Source organism: Genypterus blacodes, unplaced genomic scaffold (assembly GCF_046128005.1).
Source record: "Genypterus blacodes isolate CSIRO-AG114 ecotype Tasmania unplaced genomic scaffold, CSIRO-AGI_Gbla_v1 ptg000017l_1, whole genome shotgun sequence".
NCBI lineage: Eukaryota > Metazoa > Chordata > Actinopteri > Ophidiiformes > Ophidiidae > Genypterus > Genypterus blacodes.
The window spans coordinates 6,593,236-6,611,637 of record NW_027466831.1 but is presented as its reverse complement, the minus strand read 5'-3'; the positions used below and the strand labels follow the sequence as shown (position 1 = coordinate 6,611,637).

General features: G+C 45.7%; 3 protein-coding genes across 3 annotated transcripts; 2 read left to right on the top strand and 1 right to left on the bottom strand.

Moving 5' to 3' along the window:
- The first annotated feature begins 441 nt into the window (after positions 1 to 441).
- On the top strand, positions 442 to 3,984 carry LOC142991125 (uncharacterized). The gene is made up of 2 exons (XM_076141132.1): positions 442 to 901; positions 1,674 to 3,984. The coding sequence occupies exons 1-2, from the start codon at positions 721 to 723 to the stop codon at positions 2,699 to 2,701; spliced, it is 1,209 nt and encodes a 402-aa protein (XP_075997247.1). The 5' UTR covers positions 442 to 720; the 3' UTR covers positions 2,702 to 3,984.
- Positions 3,985 to 4,306: 322 nt separating this feature from the next.
- On the top strand, positions 4,307 to 10,414 carry phf13 (PHD finger protein 13). Its single transcript, XM_076141129.1, has 5 exons — positions 4,307 to 4,724; positions 5,544 to 5,645; positions 7,410 to 7,583; positions 7,683 to 8,100; positions 8,188 to 10,414. Exons 1-5 carry the CDS (start codon positions 4,680 to 4,682, stop codon positions 8,418 to 8,420), a joined length of 972 nt encoding a protein of 323 aa, XP_075997244.1. The 5' UTR covers positions 4,307 to 4,679; the 3' UTR covers positions 8,421 to 10,414.
- Positions 10,415 to 10,741: 327 nt separating this feature from the next.
- Positions 10,742 to 16,671, bottom strand: LOC142991122 (dnaJ homolog subfamily C member 11-like). Its single transcript, XM_076141128.1, has 16 exons — positions 16,569 to 16,671; positions 15,856 to 15,985; positions 15,703 to 15,776; positions 15,509 to 15,610; positions 15,154 to 15,282; positions 14,939 to 15,061; positions 14,766 to 14,839; positions 14,474 to 14,663; positions 14,306 to 14,391; positions 14,099 to 14,215; positions 13,782 to 13,937; positions 13,441 to 13,510; positions 13,105 to 13,162; positions 12,546 to 12,688; positions 12,298 to 12,427; positions 10,742 to 12,176 (listed from the first exon to the last, which is right to left on the bottom strand). Exons 1-16 carry the CDS (start codon positions 16,641 to 16,643, stop codon positions 12,151 to 12,153), a joined length of 1,683 nt encoding a protein of 560 aa, XP_075997243.1. The 5' UTR covers positions 16,644 to 16,671; the 3' UTR covers positions 10,742 to 12,150.
- Positions 16,672 to 18,402: the final 1,731 nt, after the last annotated feature.

Here is an 18,402-nt window from a genome sequence, read left to right as displayed (position 1 = left end):
GTCTTCAGATTCTACTCAGAGCTGCTGCCTTCCTGGTGTTCACTCTCTCCCGTTGGTCACCAAGACAATGTGACAGCATACTCTGTAAATAAATCTGTAAATAAACCACGTGAACCAGAAGCCTCTACTGCATGTATCAGATGACATTGTAGTAGAGATGAAACATGATATGTGTGGTGTAAAAGGTGCAGAGTTGGAATGGATAAACTGATGATAACCTATCAGATGTGTTCTCAAAATGTTCCAAATTCCAAGAAGTGACTGACCTGCACCGACAGAAGCAAGGAAAGAGAAATCATTACGTTTTATAAGCAACTGGTAGTGTCCCGTCATAACGAGGAAACCTTATGACCGGACCAACCATGGAAGGAAGAAAGAGTTAAGAGCAAAAGACTGGAGCCCCATTGGTGGAAGACAGAAGAAGCTAAAAGGAAGTGAGGAGAGATAGACAGGAAATAGGGTTCCCCTCGTCGATTCGTGTCCCACTGGTCCTCTCCTCACGCCACTGGTAGAGGCATTAGATCCTTCGTGTGTGCGCTGTGTGAATCGACGGGACCGGTTTCTACTTCTCAGAGTCTTTTCACGCGATTTTGACAATAGGTTGCCTAAGCTAGGTTAACTTCCACTACAGCTATGCTAACTGCTACGGAGGCTAAGTGAGTGACTTTAGACTGGACGCTTTGAAAACAACACGAGAGCAGCTTCCGTCCCTGCGTGAAAATGTCCGCAGTACAAATGTTGAGGTCGCTGGTGAGACAGCGACCAACTGAGGCTGTTGAAGATCTACTAGTGGAGATCAGAGCTGTAGAGGAAGAGTTGTCCCAGTCACAACAGGAGAACGACAGACTACGTAAACGATTGTTTGACGCCCTCAACCCTGAAGTCCGCTTACACAGAACAGGTTTGTTTACTTTTATATGAACTTTTTGAGAAATAAATACAATGTCACTCATAAGCAGAAACGGTGGCTTCAGATGTTGACGATAGCGCAACATTTAAACACAACATGAATCTGAACAAACGCGCAGACGCAGTTACGAGTTTACATTTTTGCGCTTGTTTTTATCAAAGGTAATATATTATTATAACAACCAACACAGTGTCAGTCTGGATGGCAGCAACGGACAAAGTGTCTGTCTGTCTGTCTGTCTGTCTCTGCTTTATACAGACACAGTGACAGGACAGAACTCATCTGTCCCAGTCATCCAGGCTAAACTTTGCCTAACCCAGAGGCTGAGAGAAGGCATGTTCTCCTCTGTGAAGACCTTAGCAAAGTTAATATGCATTGGTTATGTGACTTCTAGTTCTAGAACTTCTCCATCAACTTTATGAGTACATGCAAAAATAAGAGAGGACATGTTGAGTGAAGCTTTATTTCGTAAGTTGATTATAAGACGTGAAGACATGGCTTTAATATATCAGGTCGTAATATCAAGTTTGAAACAGGCTTTTATTTTCAGGCAATAAACCCAAACATGGACTGACGTTTACTGAATACTGAACTTGGCTCAGTATCACAGTAAAGATTTTAATATCCCTCTTTATACACTATATCAAACCAACACCATGACCCTATAGCCTTGGTCCCACAGTCAAGCTCAACTGTTGTAACTCAACAAGCTTACGCAGATATGAGCTCATGCGTTTTCCATTGTGTATTTGTGTGTGCCCAGCATTGCCTAAAGACGCCCAGCAGCTGTTTGTGCAGCAGAAGTGGAGCTCCAGTCTGGACCAGCAGGAGCCAGAGCACCCACATATTAAAGAGGAACAGGAGGCACTCTGGATCAGTCAGGAGAAAGAGCAGGGTCATGATCTGAAGGAGTCTGTGAAGAGTGAAGATGATCAAGTGAAAGTTCAGTCATCACAGCTTCATCAACGTCAGAGTGATGAGAACACAGAGGCTGAGCCTCCATTCAGGATCTCAACTCTGAATGGAGACATGCAGGTCCAAATGGATATCCACACAGGAAAGAAGCTGCATTGTTGCTCAGTTTGTGGTAAAAACTTTAGCGTACATGCATCTTTGAGACAACACCTGAGAATCCACACAGGAGAGAGGCCGTATTGTTGCTCAGTTTGCGGAAAAAACTTTACATTCTATTGCAATTGGAGGCGACACATGAGAAACCACGAAGGAGAGAAGCCAATTATTTGCTCACTTTGTGGTAAAAACTTTACCTTGCAGGGAAATTTGAAGAAACACATGGCCATCCACACAGGAGAGAAGCCGCATCATTGCTCAGTTTGTGGTAAAAACTTTAATAAAAGTGGAACCTTGACTCGCCACATGAGAATCCACACAGGAGAGAAGCCATTTAGTTGCTCAGTTTGTGATAAAACCTTTCATAGAAATGAATGTCTGAATCTCCACATGACAAAGCACACAGGAGAGAGGCCATTTAGTTGCTCAGTTTGTGGTCATAACTTTGCTCGAAGTGGAGACTTGAAGAACCACATGAAAATCCACTCAGGAGAGAAGCCATATAGTTGCTCCGATTGTGGTAAAAGCTACACTTTAAAAGGAAATTTGAAGAAACACATGGCAATCCATTCAGGAGAGAAGCCGTTAACTTGCTCAATTTGTGGTAAAAACTTTACCTTGCAGGGAAATTTGAAGAAACACATGGCAATCCACTCAGGAGAGAAGCCATTTATTTACTCACTTTGTGATAAAAACCTCAATCAAAAACGCAGTCTGTAGCAACACATGAACAAACACGTTTCAGAGAAACTTTAGGTTTCCAGAGTTTGGGAAACGTATCACAGCAGAGAACAGAGTCTGTTGACTTCTCCTGTCCATCACCGAGACAGTGACCCCACGCTCCTCTCCCGTATGGGCTCTCACCTCAGGTGTAAAGACTTGTCAGCTGCTCATGTTAATCTCAAAGCGCTTGTAGAATAAATTGAGCTCTTCAGCCAGAGAGACGTCCATAGTCACTGTCCTGGAGGAGGTCCCTTTGTACTCAGTTATGCTGTGTAGTCCCTGCTACTGTAACCTGCATTGTGTTTTGGTTAATGATGAGCTTGTATCCGGGTTGAAGATACCTTTATTGTTCTGCAACTGCAACAGGAGACATTGTTTTTGCCTGATTTAACACATCAAAATTCACCCCACAATAAGTATTAAACCAAATTATATCTATTCTAATATTAATTTCCAATGTTTCCAATTTGTTATCTAAAGTATATCAAAACACTTCTGCATAAAACAAACCAGACAACTCGCTTTCAATTAACAATACTTAATCCCTTTTTAGCTATAAACCCATAAGAAATAAACCCCCGTGACATCACACAAATACGATCCATAAGGGCAGTTATCTATAATATCTAACAATATGATACATATAACACATGCAATACAACGGAAATAAGACTTAATGACGTTTATTGCGGACCGAATTGCTGCCCACTCACCTGAAACAGGTGACATTGTTTCTGCCGAGGTTACCCACAATGCAACTGACGTACCCTAACTTACACAATACAAGTCCTGACCCATTTCTGCCGGATTTAATAATATATATTATCTATAAATTCTCTCTTTGATTTATTAACTTAACTTATTAACACGTTACACTACAAGGGCCTGGAATCACTCCGTCGGAATTGTTATTATATTTATTATTATATAATATGTTATTATAATAAGGGTTTGACATCTATCCCAATTTCGGAAATCTATGTGAAGCTGTGTTGCTCTTGTACACCTGACAATGCAAGTACATGTTTTACTGTTTCCTGTATTGGGTGAAACTGACATTATTAAGTGTTAACCCTTCTTAAATGTTCGATTGACTGGTCCACTTCTGAATGACTTCCTCTTTCGTTATTTAAAAGTAGTGGTAGATTCTGTATTTACATGAACGTTCTGTTTAATTGTTAGTAGTAATATTGAATGTTATTTACTTTTAGATGCACCGTCAGTGATAGTGTTTTTTCTGCGAATCACTAAATGCATGCCACATTTTTGTTACAGAGTGGACACGAGTAGTGTGCGTCTGTTAAAGCAGTATGGTTGACCCTATTAATTGTAAAATGTAATAGCTGAGTAGAGACTTCTTTATTGGTCCCATAGTTTAATTGGTTGTAAAAAAAATTTATGGTATTAATTTGTACACCTATGAGAGGCTAAGTGAAGATTTCTTCATACCACACACGTGATAATCTGTAAATGTTGTTGCAGAAACATGATCATATTTCCAGTTTGAACTCGATGCAAGAGTCTGTACAACAAAAAGTAATACATGTAATCCAGTAGGGGGCGGCAATGAATCCATTTGGGCGTTGGGCAAACATGAAAAGAAGAAGGACTACGACTGTCAGGCATCTGGTGACAGGCGAAAGAAAGTCCCCCCGCCCCCCCGCGCCCCCTCCGACTGTCCCACCACCCGGACCGAACGCACTCACGCCGGGCAGCTCGGCTCACGTTAAGCTTTACTGCTCCTTGTTAAAGAAGCACAGCGTGTAGCTTTTATCTGCCTGAGCTTCACGGAGGAACCCCGGGACGAGTTAGAGAAATGTAACCGTAACTGCTGACAGCAGACTGAAGGAAACACTGTTGCTTCGAGTTGTAGCATCTGTCGCTATCAGGTTCAGTAACTAGCAGGCAAACTGCTCGGTATCTGCCACTTATCTCCCCCCGATGCGTTAACCAGTCACACTGAAAGGGCGCTAAGATGGGGGACATAAAGCCATCAACATCACACTCGTTTCAGACTGAGGTAAGCATTTAATCTAACTGTTTCTCAGCAACTAGCTCGGCTAATACTGTTAGCAAATGTCGGTTCACCACACGGTGTAGCAGCTGCTGGTTAGCCACCGTTAGCTCGCTAATGTTGACATAACGTCGCCGGTGCACAAATAAGATAAGTTCATAAAACACAAATGAAATGGTGAACTTTCACTATGATATCACAATATGAAATGTGAGAATGTCTGGATACTCGGTGACAATTTAGTAAAGTCGTCGTTGAAGCTACGTAACGTTACAGCGAGAAGAAAACATTCTATCATCGTTAGGATGCTAACAGCTAACACGCTATCGGCACCTAACTCTAACTGTAAACTGTAACCCTGTCAAATATAATCTTCTAATAACTGACACGGACTCTTGTACGACCCCGTGTTACTCAGTTTGATAGATATTAATACAACGTTACTTTGAGCTTCGTGGTTTGTTTTCTCAATGATGTCCAGCCTTTATTAGCTTAGACTTGGCTATTTAGCCTTCACGCTAACTGAACTTATGTGCTTCTTGCTGTCAGATGCTAACCGAACATTAGCTGTTATTTTTAGTTTGCTAACTAACGTTTGTCACCTTGTAACGTTGGTAATGTTTACATGCGAATGCTGTCAATTTTCTATGCGAATACACCAACTTTTCCTAAAATAACAATTTCGTGTCATTTTGACTTTTTATTGCGTTTCATGTAGCTAACAAACGCACAGTGGCTGGTCGCTAGTTAATATAAGATGGCAGTGTTACATCGTCGCCATGTCGGGAGTCGTGTTTGTTCACGGACCCGGGTTTTGTCTCGCAGGGGTTTAGTCCGCCGTACAAGAGGAGGAGGACGGTGGAGGATTTCAACAAGTTCTGCACTTTTGTCCTGGCCTACGCCGGATACATCCCATACCCACAGGAGGTGAGTGGACAAGAGCTCAGAGTGTGTTAACTTCATATCATGTTCATATCTGCACCTCTGTTAGGTTTAGATGTTATGTCTCAATGTTTGCTAACTCCATCACTTCTCTCCAGTGTTGAATAGAGTTTCATATTTCCAAGATTAGATCCTCAGTTGGCTCATCTGTTGATCATTGTGTTGCAAATCATACCAACCACAAGTAGAGCTAAAGGTTTTCAATTTTAAAACGGTTCCAAACTAAATCTTTGTTTGTTTGTTTTATATTTTCCATTCATGTCGACTTAAAAAAAATATAATAATAAAAGGGTATTTATGAAAAGCACCTTATGTACTTACACCTATATGAACTAAGAAGTGACACACACTCTCCAGTCTATCCTGCGGATCCTCCCCCTGATATTTAACCCCTTCACCTCAGCCCGACCCATCACCCCTGAAGTAGTGTTAGTAATTGGTAATTTTTTACCTGAATGTTGTGCAGATGTGTCAATCTCTGGTGTTTGCGTTGTGGTTTGATGACGATCACTACAGACTGTATGTTATTAAGTAGCTCTGGCTGCCATTTCCATCTTCCTCCAAACACATATAGGCATATATACACACACGCTCCCCAGTTGTCGTTCACATGTTGACGGTAGTTTGCAGGTTGGTTTTATCCAAGTCAACTGTGACATCATTCATGATGTTATGATGGAGGTGCTTGTTTGCTTCCATTCATGTCTCTTTATGTGTGCGTGAGATGTCACTAACAACTGTGACATCATTCATGATGTAATTATGGGGCGCTATGGTGAGTCCATTCATGTCACCCACTACTATCATTTGATAATGCAAATAAAAATAAAACTGCTTGTTATATCTCAATACTGGACCCCTGAACAATGTGTGTGTGTGTGTGTAAGTCAACACGCACACACTGTAATTATAGAAATACATAAGATAAGATGCTCATACCATGAAGAATAGCAGACTTCCTATTATGGACTCTACAATTCATTGCGCTCAATTCCATAAACTACAGATTCTGATGATTTCCAGGTACTTTGTTTGAGTGTGTGTGTGTGGTGAAGTTAGCTTGGCCATGGTACATAGAGCTTTAAGAAACATTTCACTTATGCAGAATCCAATAACAAAAGTTTCATTAAAAGCTGCTGTATATAAACTGTGCAGCTGAGCAAACTCTTGTTATTACGGAGAAAGTTGTAGCATATTTGTTGGCTGACTGAAGAAAGTTCAGTATCGTCCTTCGTTTTGTGTGGACTCAGCAAACTGCAGTGACATGAGAGGCTGTGTGCTGTACTCATTATTTGGATTGAACGGTGTGTTTTGTGAGGGAACAGGGAGGGAGGGAGGCGGGGGGGGTAGTTCCTCTGCTTCCTCTCTCCCTCCAGCCTCAGCTTGTTCCTCCACACAGGCAGACTATAGCTGCTAGTGTGCTTGTGTGCATGCGGTGGCGTTCGTGTACCTTCATGTGATCATCACAGTGTTGTCACGTAACAGGCAGTATGTTTATCAATCACACCATGGGAACACAAACATGCTACAATGTTCAGGGAGTTTGACACAAGGACCTGAGCCACACACACACAGATACAAAGTTAAGCAATGGAGCAATGCATTATTGAATATGTTTATCTCTGTTAGCTCTTTATCTCAAGCCAGAATTGTCGCTGATATTTTAGATGACGTCGTCTATTACCCACCAGCTTTACCTCTTGACTAGAGTTCACAGCCGCTCGCCCTCTTCTCTGCGTGTCTCAATAGGACTCCACGCTACGCAGCAGCTCCAGCCCTCCCAACAGTACGGGCAGCACAGCCGACAGTGACGGCTGGGCCCCGGGTCCTCCGTCCTCCTGCTCCCAGCGCCCCCCCAAGGCCCCCCAGGACAGGAACAGGAAGCATCCACAGCCCGGGGCCATTTTATCGAGTCACAAAGATGTAAGTTGCGTTTCATACTGAAGCTCAACCCCTCTAATGTTACGCCAGATTGTGGTGGTTCTATATCTTACTGTACGCCCTGCATTTACGTTTCTGCAGCACACGATCGCCACCTTCCACTCAGACGAGCGCAGGAAAGCTGACAAACTGAAAAAGAAAAAGAGGAGGAAGGAGAGGGAGAGCCAGGCTGGAGAGCAAGGGGCCACGGAGCAGCTCCACACGCCAGAGCCGCAGTGCCCACCCCTCCTTCTCGGTGGCCGAACCATCAAAGAGGAGCCAGAGGATGATATCACCATTCCTCTTCATCCTCAACGTCTTCCTAGTCCATCTCCTTGCAAGCAGGAGCCAAAGGAGGAGCGGCGGCCCTGGGATGGGCAGAACCTGGAAGAAGGGGTGGTAAAAGTGGAGAAGGTGGAGGGCTTCTCAGGGAGCCGGATGGTGTTCCGCCAGGGGAAGCAGGTGGTGTTCCGAGACGAAGACGGATCGGGAGACGATGAGGACATCATGGTGGATTCAGGTAAGGTCTCATACTGCATGTGCTATTCTGTGGAGTGGATGAAGCAGACGAGTGAATATTAACCCATGCTGACTCGTGTCCCCTCAGATGATGACTCGTGGGACCTGGTGACGTGTTTCTGCATGAAGCCTTTCGCGGGCCGGGCCATGATCGAGTGTAACAAGTGCAACACCTGGATCCACCTGTCGTGCGCTAAAATACGCAAGAGCCACGTGCCAGAGACATACATGTGCCAGAGCTGCCGAGACACACACGGACCCCTGGACGCCCGCCGCTCCATCCGCTCGCGCATGGGGCCGCGCAAACACCTGCTAGACTGAGGCCCAGGTCGAACTCTGACCCCTGACCCCCACCGTCCACTCCCGTTTGTCCCGGCTTACCTGCTGGACTTACCCTTCCTCCAATTCAGGTCTTGCAGCCTTTGTTCTGTGTCCTCCACGGTCCTTCCTCTTTAGTAAACACTTAGGTGGACCGATCCCGAGCCTTTGTCCCCGGTGAAGCTGATGAGTTTTTTTTATTTTAGATTTACTAAGGTTGGTCTCTGCTTCCCCACAGACTCTGTGCGTAAGGCAATCACTGAGCGGATGTCTGTCTGTCTGTCTGTCTGTAGATGACATGTGCATGGCAGCAAACTCTCACTGTCGGGACTCGGGTGTCTCACAAACACTGGAAACTGCCACAGAGAATATTCTGATAACTGCCACCCACTATGGTGCATGCTGGGATTTTGTTGGAAAGACAGTTTGCACTTTTGTCTCACCTTTGTTAAGATGGGAGTGTCTTTTCTGTCACAGGTTTGTCTTTTAAGTTGAACTGGATTGAATCCCTCTGAGATGCCTCTATTAACGTCACATAATCCACAAACAAACTGCTTCAGATGGTGCTAAAGTGTTAAGCGGAGGTATATATACTGTATATTTATATAGATATACACCGTATATATAACAAACGTAATGTAAGATAGATAGACTCAAGTCTTCTTCTTTTGCTCAGTTATGTTGTTTTTTTTCTCGCCATCACAGTGAACAAAGTCACTTCCTCTCACTTTACGAGCCGTCTTCCAGCCTCTGTTTGCTCCTGAATCAAAGTGTCCACCTGTCCACTCCCAGAGCGTCCTGACATTTTGTCAATACCGTTACTTTCCACTACAATATTGTTATTTAGCAGTTTTAAATAGCTGGACCTTCAGGGCGGCCTGAGTGGACTGACTGACCTGATGCCTCGGGTCATTTTCCTGCATTTCAAGGCAGTATGTGGCAGCCAACACCGCCCCCTTTTTTTTCTTGAACAGTGTTCCCTTGTTTCTTTGTTTATATTCAGAAGCGCATATATTTATAGATCAAACCTGTATGGCCATCTTGTTCACTATCAGCTTTGACAGGAAAAAAGCTATTTTTAATGTCAACTGGAATAGAAAGTGTTAGACGTTCCAAGTCTGAGGTGGAACAAACTGTTTGTGTGTGTGTGTGTGTGCGTGTGCGTGTGTTGGCAATGCATGTGCTGCTATGAGGTTTCTCAGCTGGGTCTTGTCTTGTTAAAGTCTGTTTGATGGAGAAATGGATGCCTGAGAAGCCCCGCCCCCCCTGATCTCAGTCTCTTTATCACCTCTACGAAACGTTTTCACAGCGGTGTTCACTTCCTCACATATGCAGCAGGTTTAATGGGGGAAAAGACGTATTTTGAGGACACACACTTTGCCTAAAACTTGTTGTAGTTTGGACTCGAGAGTTGAATCGTTGTTATTCATGTGCCATGATCTGCTGTTAGGCCTGTTTGTTTGGGCTACATGTTTCTATATATATATCTATATATATATAAGCCATACTGTAGAGTGAGACAGTTTAGACTCAGAACCTTGGATTTGTCCGCGATGCGGTTTTACAGAGCAAATTCAATGACCTGACCAGGACACGACTAACACCTAATGAATGTTTGCAGAGAAAACCAGACTTCCTGTGAGTGCAAAGCAGTTACTCTTCATCTGTACTCTGGCTCATATCAGCCTGGTCTGGATGTTTTAAGATCCGACATCATTCTCTGATTCTCAGGACATTCACGTCTTGACAGGAACTTTTGATGCCCTGATTTATCTGCAGGCACAAAGATTGTTACCACGGTTAGTCTGCATCTTAAAGACATCAGTGTAAGTATGTTACAATGCTACTTGTGATACAGCGTTTCTGTTTGCTCCTGGGTTAATCTGTCCCTCTATCCGGAAAGCGTCGTCTGTACTGTGGTGCAAACTGTTTCTGTGAAACTATTGTAAACTATTGTAAATAAAGAGTTACCATTTTAAATTTATGCTGTTTTTCCACCAGAAAGAAACTAATATGATCTATATATAATATCCTCATATTTATTGTCATTTACAGGAGAACACAGGCTCCTCACACAGACATTCACATACTGAGGGTGGAGAATGGGACAGATCGTAGCAGTACTTCACCTGGCCTCACAGTGGCACCACAGCAGAAATGACTGGCAGACCTGTCGATATAGTTTACATCTTGGAAAACAAAATGGACAAGAGCCACGACAGGATTAACACTAAACGCTGCTGGTCAGTTGTTCAGATGGCAGAAGCACAAATCAATCAAAAGAGGGGACATCATAGAACACGTAGAGGCTCAGTACCTACAGCTTAAATGCACCATACCATCAATAAAGAGAGTCCAGCTACAGGTAAAGACTTCAGCACCGTTTTCATAACCCACTTAATCTTAAAATACAGTTTTACCTTTTGAAATGAAACCCCCATTGTATTCTACAGTCGACGGTTCCTAAAGGGGTTTTCAGCATTTCCTCCATTATCAACATCACACCAAATCATATCTACTACAGCTGGAAACAATAGATCAGAATTAATGGACAAACTAGAGAGAGGGGTCTGTAAATGTGAAAAAAAAGCCTCCAGCCTTTGTGCTTTGTAATTCTAAAACAAAGAAGACAAAACAGTATCAAACTATGGCAAATAATTCAGTGCAACAAAGAAATAAATGTTCTAATGTAGTCATGGAAGTCAAATGGTCCCAGTTTAGCTCAGGCCAGCTCCAGTAACTCGGTCTATGTCTCACAGTGACCAAGTCTGTTTGTCTCCTTCACAGCAGCCAGTGAGAGAAAGAGAAAGAGCTCATCCACGCCCTCTGCTGGTCACATTCCCAACCAGAGCTCAATCTTCATCCGCCTCTTGTTTTTCATTACAAATCCATAGCAGCAGTTGTTATTATCGTCACAAATGTTCTGGCACATAAACAGGAACAAACCAAAAACTAACACCCCCCACCCCCCCACAACATATTAAAAATAATCATTTTAAAAAGTGCTGTTTGTGTCTGCATCCGCACGGAGATAATATCGACTCCAGCTGAGTCAAATCAAATCTGGGTGGCATCTCTGCCTTTATATTGCTGTGCAGCTTCAGATTATTACCTCAAACTTCTGTGAGGGAAACTTTTAGACGTTTCTATCTCAGCCGTGTTAGATATGCTGCAGATATGTCACTAAACTGTAGAAAACAGTCTCAACAGAAACACATCTTCCACAGACTCCAGTCCTTTAGTTTTACGGCCCAGACTGGTGACAAAGAAGCCGGCCAGCCTCGGTCCCCGGAGGAACGACCCTGCATAGTTCAACTGAAAGCCTCGACGTTTCACTTGGTTAATGAAGCGGTAACTATATTATTACACGTTTGATGCAAAGTGTTGGGAGTTGTTACAATGTATCTTAACATCTTCACATCTGCAGTTATCAGCTTCTTTGTGTAGTAGTAGTGCATATTTTGCCTTGTAACGAACCGGAGAGACACGGAGGGTGAAACCTTGTAGAACCTGGGAGCTGATTTCCTCTATTCTGCTGAACATGGGAGAGGGAGGAGGGGAGGAGGGTCGATAAACAGATTCACTAATACGATGACAGGAGAGGAGCAGAGGAGAGGGGACGTCTCCCCTCCGTCCCTGGGTCTTTCCGTTTATAGAAAAAAAAAAGAAAAAGAGAGAAGTCTGTTGTTCCGTCTCCTCGCCTGCCCTGTGCTGCTCCGGCAGCTGCGACCTCTTAGGACTCGGAATCAATCCTGTGAGCTGACGAGACAAAAACACAACTTCAGGATTGATGGCGCAGAGGTTTACATCATCTTGTAATTAGTCTGCCGCGGCCTTATTAATGTGGTAGCAAGGTCTGGGGTCTGGGCGGGGTGCTTACACTGCTTGGGTATCCGTAGCGACTCAGTGTCGGCGCAGATGACTTGGTGCAGGACGCCGCGGAACTGGTAGAGCAATTTCAGACTCTTCTCTTCTCCTACACAGGGGTCATAGAAGCCCGGCAACCCCGCCTGCACGGAGGGACGCATGCAATTAATATGCATGCATGGAGGATTGACGTGTACGCAGAGGCACACACACGGGTAACGTCCCACACACACGCGCACACACACACACGCATGAACACACCTTAGAGGCTTCGGTGAGGATGAGTTTGGAGTCCTTGACCAGGCACTGCAGGGGGACGGTGACATCGATGACTTTAGCTTTCTCCTGTTTCTGACTGGTGTCCGTCACAAACTTGCCGTACCAGGCGTTGAGGATGATCATACCTGCACAGGAACACACACATGGTGGTGTAATGGCTCATCCTCACTCCCTCAGACAGAGCGTACAGAGCTTAGCTAAGAGCGACCCTCACATGCACCCTCACGTAAATATGACAGGAAATCAATTACAACACTGAAATCACAGGCTTGATTTATTCCGGCCTATGTAAACACGGCAGCATGGTGCATGAGGGTCGACATCATTATCATTTGCTGCACAGCAGTAGATGAAGGAAATAAAGAATTCTAGAGTTTTTATTCATCCATATGAGGAATGCATCTGAATAACGTGTTTGGGTTGATTGCAATATCACGGTTCAAGGACCTTAGACCGGACTGAAAAAAGTTCTCATTTTACCCATCATTGTGTCTCTGCCTGTGTGTGTGGGGGTGTGTGTCTGGTGTGCACGCGCCCTCACCCATCTTGGATTCTTCTGCTTCTATGATTCTCCTCACAGACTCCTGCATCAGCAGAACCTGCCGAGAGCCGAGGGAGACGGGAGGAGGAGGAGGAGGAGGAGGCGTGGTGATGCAAACAGAACAGAGGAAGAGGAGACAGGAGTTTCAGATGGGATGACGAGAGCCAAACCTGGCAACTCAAATCAATGATCCCGTACACAACCAAGGGCTCTCCATTCACGTGTGTGTGTGTGTGTGTGTGTGTGTGTGTGTGTGTGTGTGTGTGTGTGTGTGTGTGTGTGTGTGTGTGTGTGTGTGTGTGTGTGTGTGTGTGTGTGTGTGTGTGTGTTACTTACGGCTGACTCTGCCTCCTGTTTCTTCTTGGCGATGTCTGTGGCTGAACTCTTCCTCTGCAGCTCCAGCTCTCTGAGAAGCAGAGAGAGGGAGAGAGAGTAAGAGAGCAGACATCAACAATCGCCTACAGGGAATTACTACAGAGGCTTCAGCACCATAACAGCGTACGTGTGAGCCGCTCATGTTGCCAAAAACCCAACATTCATAACCCGACTGTTACATTTCCACACCCATCCAGTGTTAAGAATTTTGGCTACGGCGTGAAAAGAGTGAAGCCGAGTCTGGTGTTATAACGTGCGAGGCGAGGAGGAGAGGGAGGGGGAGGAGGAGGAAGAGCACTGACTGTTCTTTCTGCGCTCGTGTGAAAGGCACGATGATCAGCCTGTGGACGGCCATGTAGACCAGCAGGGGGCCGGCTGTGGCGTAGAAGACGGCGCTGGGCAGCAGCTGATCGGTCAGGTGGATGGGGAACAGGTACGTCTGGCTGGCGCGGGATAACCTGCACGCACACACACACCCAGCATGATACACACACACACACACACACACACACACACACACACACACACACACACACACACACACACACACACACACACACACACACACACACACACACAGACACAGAAGAGCGAAACTGTACGTCGACTAAGCAAGTACTTGATTTTGAGTGTGACCCCCTGAGGGATGCCGACGCTGACGGTGGCTGACAGGACGCTGTGTCGGCTGATTTTCCTCTCGGCTCCGTATTCTACCACCGTTCCAAACCAGCCCGTCCTTGAAAGACACAAACAAGTAGACCGGGATCATTATGTGTATGAGAACCAAATGTAGAAGAAGAGGTCTTGGTTCTGAATGTGGACGTACTTGATGGAGCCTTTGACTTTGGTCTGGTCCTCATCCTGGAACTTATACTGGTAGCTCATCATCATGTAGGAGTGAGGCACGCCCAGCTGGAAGCAGAGGCGGAGTTAATATGACCATAATCACCAAGGCAACAGTAGGTGGTTGCGGGCCGCTGTCCCTCGCGTGTACCTGCAGGGCGACAGTCAAATGGCTGGTGGTTGTGTCTCGGACCAAGCTGGTTGTCATGGCGCTGTTGGTCCCCCAGCGCCACTGCAGGTAGCCCATGGTGTTCTGGTCCAAGTGCCGCGCCGTCATCAGCGAACAGCTGGGCCGCGGCCCGCGAGGAGAGAACTGCATCCCGCACTGAGCCGTCAGGAAGCTGCACACAGAGACCGTCGCGCTGTTTAACTTCTGTTTTGTTTTGTTCTCACCTGATGACGATGATGATGATTGTTGCTCTCGTCACTGAGTTGGACCGTACCACCGCGGCGTGAGACTGCGAAACATCTTCAGCCCAATGAGAGGTCCCAGGATGTCTCCAGCCTCAAGCTCCAGCTGCAGAGACAAACACAGAAGGAATGAGGTCAACATAGAACATCTGTCTGCTTGTAGTATTTGCTTCGTGTGTGTGTGTGTGTGTGTGTGTGTGCGTACTTCTCCCCAGCCCTTGGCAGACGTGACCTTGTGTATGGTCATGTTGATGTTGCCGCCTCCGTTCCCGTTGTGCGTGGAGAGCGAACCCGACAGAACCGCCGTGTCCTTGTTAGTCAGAGGCGCCTGAAGAAAGACGGGGCGGTTAGAGCAGCACCTCACCCAGGTAAAGAGTGTGTGTGTGTATGTGTGTGTGTGTGTGTGTGTTGGTGCCATACCTCTATAGACTGAGATATGGTCATCTTGTTGATTTCGATATGAGGGAAGCCCCCTCCTGGGACCTCCTCAAAGTCCTCGTCATAGCGGTCAAACAGGTCAGTGGCGTCCACACCCACACTGATGGTGCCCTGAGTTATGATGGAGGGAGGCGGCGAAGAGAAAGACAGGAAGTCAATGTCAATTATGGTCGCTATCTCCTCCTGCATTAGTGTACAAAGTATGTTGATACCATCTGAGTAACAGCAGAATAGTCAATATATTAGCAAAGAAATACAATGAAAGGACTCAGGAGAGGAGTGTGTGTGTGCGTGTGTGTGTGCGTGTGCGTGTGCGTGTGCGTGTGCGTGTGTAAACCTTGGGGTTAGTTCTTTGTTGTAGTCTGGTTTCCTCTCGCTGTCTCTGCAATCTCTCATATTCCTCTCGGATTTCCGCCGGGGTTCTCTTCCTTTCCACCACCTGCACAGTAAACAGGACATGTCAGTGTGTGTGTGATGCAGAGGAAATGAGGATGCTGCGTGTTGTGTGAAGCGCCGCACATTGATACACACCTCCCAGCCGTCTACTTCCAGCCCTTTCTTCCCAAAGATATCATAGATGGCCCTGGACTGAGTGTCGCTGAGCACTGAGAGAGGAAAACAAAGCGTCACGGCTGCTGCAGATGACCTTTGACCTGATGTCCTCACACCTGTACGAGTCCTTACCTTCATACGCCTGGTGCACCTCGTTGAAGAGCTGCTCCGCCTGTCTCTTCAGCTCCGGGTCTCGATGTTTGTCAGGGTGGTAGAGCATGCACAGCCTCCTGTACGACGCCTTCAGCTCCTCCAAGGTGGCCTGAGTTGAGGGAGAACAAAGGGGGGAGGGGGACACAGGTCATCATCTCCTTGCAACTGGACATGCTTCTGCTACTGAGTCATGAGGGATGACATCCTGGACATCATCCTCTCTCATGTTCTTATGTTTCCGGCTCATCGGTTATCAATCCTCCCTCATAGAGACACCGACACCGATCCAGTTACATGGACGAAGCAGGAGCAGGTTTATGGGATGTCTGTCTCCCACAGCCTGTCTCACACTTGGACCGTGTCCCACGTCCTCGCCAGGCCTCTCGGTCCCCCTCCTCATCCAACCCAAAGGAGAGGCTGTTACGCAACATCCCCGTCAAAACACATGCACGCTCTGGAGCCGTGCAAGGTTGAGACCGGATGATGCAACCCGAAACCCCAGAGGAGGATGAGGAGGATGAGGAGGAGGATGATGATGGTGATGGAGAGGACCGTTATTTAACTGTAGGATGATGCGCCGACTGACCGGCGGTTACTTTACCGAACGCTTTCTCGGTCTCAATCAGCCCTAAACGCCACGTCACCGCTCGGTCTCGCCGCAAAACACGACACACACTCACACACACCCGTACCTCTCTCCTGACGTTCAGCAGGGAATAGTAGTCTTGGTTATTTAACTCGAAATCGTCGTCTAAGGACGCCGCCATGCTTGCATCCGCTTCGGTCACGCCCACCGTCCAGATTGCTGGCAGACGATTGGTCAGACTCTTCCACAAGCTTGCTGAAAGCGGAAGTCACGTCGCCCTCTGCTGGCCGCATTTGGTACTCTGTGGAAAAGTCCCTCCATCATCCGTTCAGCTCATCACAACACTTCTAGAAATTAGTGTGTGTGTGTGTGCGTGTGCGTGTGTGCGTGTGTGTGTTTTTGACGAGCACCATCCCTACAATCGCCTCTAACTTTGCTAAAAAAAAAGTACATTTTAATTTAACTTTTTTTTTGCATTACCAAATGATATAAGTGGGAGACATGAATGGAAGCAGCCTATCATGTCCAATTGTTAATGACATCATGAGCTGTTAATGAGCTGCAATGCAAAGCTCCAGAGATGAGCTCCAGCCAACCAACCTCCACTAAAGTCAGGTAACCATTCCCTCATGTTAATGTTACCTGATGTACAACATGAGGCTGAGGTCAGGGGCTGAATACTAGAGGGGAGACAAGAAAAGGTAGCAATCATGCAGTATTGTACGGTATATGACTAAAAACGTGTCAAATATAAAAGAAAATCATATATCAAGCTATTATTCGTCTGTTAGATATGCCTATATCATCTAATCTGACACCCTTGTTCTTGTTCTGACCTTAATGAAGCTCCTAATGATTAGTTTTTCTGCTTTGTCGCCTTCAATTTCAGGTTTTGTTGTGTCAAAGAGGAGGTGATTCATCTCACAGTCTTGTAATTGTTGTAACCATTATTAGTCGTTGCATTGAAAGGAGGGCAGAATGTTGGAAACACCTTCTATATTCTCCATTCTACGTTTTCAGGCATGTGGGAACTGTAGCCGGAGACAGTGACAGGTTGAAAATGGCCATGATGACTCAGCAGGTCAGCACAAACCCTGAGGACAAGTCCTGGTCTGCCATCAGAACCTGCCAATGTGTGTGTGTTCACTCTGCGGTCTTCTCCTTCAGCTGTGGATCGGGTAAGTACCTGGAGAAACCTGCATTAACAACCGGTAACTGGCTCCTTATGTGTCAAAGGGGAGGGGGTTTAACAGGTCAGGGAGGGAGACACTGCAGGATGAGGAACAGGTGCTCTTATTTTGAAAGTATGCCTTAAAGATTGTATGTAGACTGTATGTTTTAGCAAATAGTCCTGATGTCAGAGTTGTTATGGCTGCATTTGGCTTTCTTCATGCCCTTTTTTGCCCATCAGCTAGCAGACTGCATTCATCCACGGTCCCTGAGTTGGAGATGAGTGTGTGAATTCCTTCGTCAACTTGTGTAACGGCGTCTATACACTGAAACTGGAGTAGTCCTCAACAGCTTAGGTGTACGGCCTAATATCTGTGCTCATGTCCTTGGTGGATTCCTGCGCAAACACGGTTCAGTTAGCGTCAGAGAAGGAGCTCGGAAATTCCGAGATGGCTCCCACTAGTCACACAAATAGTCTTGACAGATGGCTTCACACGTTTGATAAGTGGAGACAAGGAGCAGCAACTTAGATGAGAAAAGAGACCATAAAATATTTTAAGGTTCACCTGTGTTCAGTCTTTGTATTGGAACAATATAATGGACAAATGTTCCCCAGGCGAGACCAAAAGGTACTGAATTTAAAACTGTTCAGACAAATGTATATGAGCTGCTTATGTAGCTTTTTAAAATGTTTTATTGAATTAAGAATAGGGTTTGACATCGTTACAGCATCACACAGAAAGAACAAGATGTATTTGAGTTTAATGTGT

Bases quoted from the DNA above. Each gene is read 5' to 3' on its own strand.
- phf13 (XM_076141129.1), top strand. From the start codon at position 4,680: ATGGGGGACATAAAGCCATCAACATCACACTCGTTTCAGACTGAG. The intron at 4,725-5,543 runs GTAAGCATTTAA...TTTGTCTCGCAG, and splicing joins CACACTCGTTTCAGACTGAG to GGGTTTAGTCCGCCGTACAA. The intron at 8,101-8,187 runs GTAAGGTCTCAT...GTGTCCCCTCAG, and splicing joins GGACATCATGGTGGATTCAG to ATGATGACTCGTGGGACCTG.
- LOC142991125 (XM_076141132.1), top strand. From the start codon at position 721: ATGTCCGCAGTACAAATGTTGAGGTCGCTGGTGAGACAGCGACCAACT. The intron at 902-1,673 runs GTTTGTTTACTT...GTGTGTGCCCAG, and splicing joins AGTCCGCTTACACAGAACAG to CATTGCCTAAAGACGCCCAG.
- LOC142991122 (XM_076141128.1), bottom strand. From the start codon at position 16,643: ATGGCGGCGTCCTTAGACGACGATTTCGAGTTAAATAACCAAGACTAC. The intron at 13,163-13,440 runs GTAAGTAACACA...GGCTCTCGGCAG, and splicing joins AACAGGAGGCAGAGTCAGCC to GTTCTGCTGATGCAGGAGTC. The intron at 12,428-12,545 runs GTGTGTTCATGC...CCCTCCGTGCAG, and splicing joins TCCTCACCGAAGCCTCTAAG to GCGGGGTTGCCGGGCTTCTA.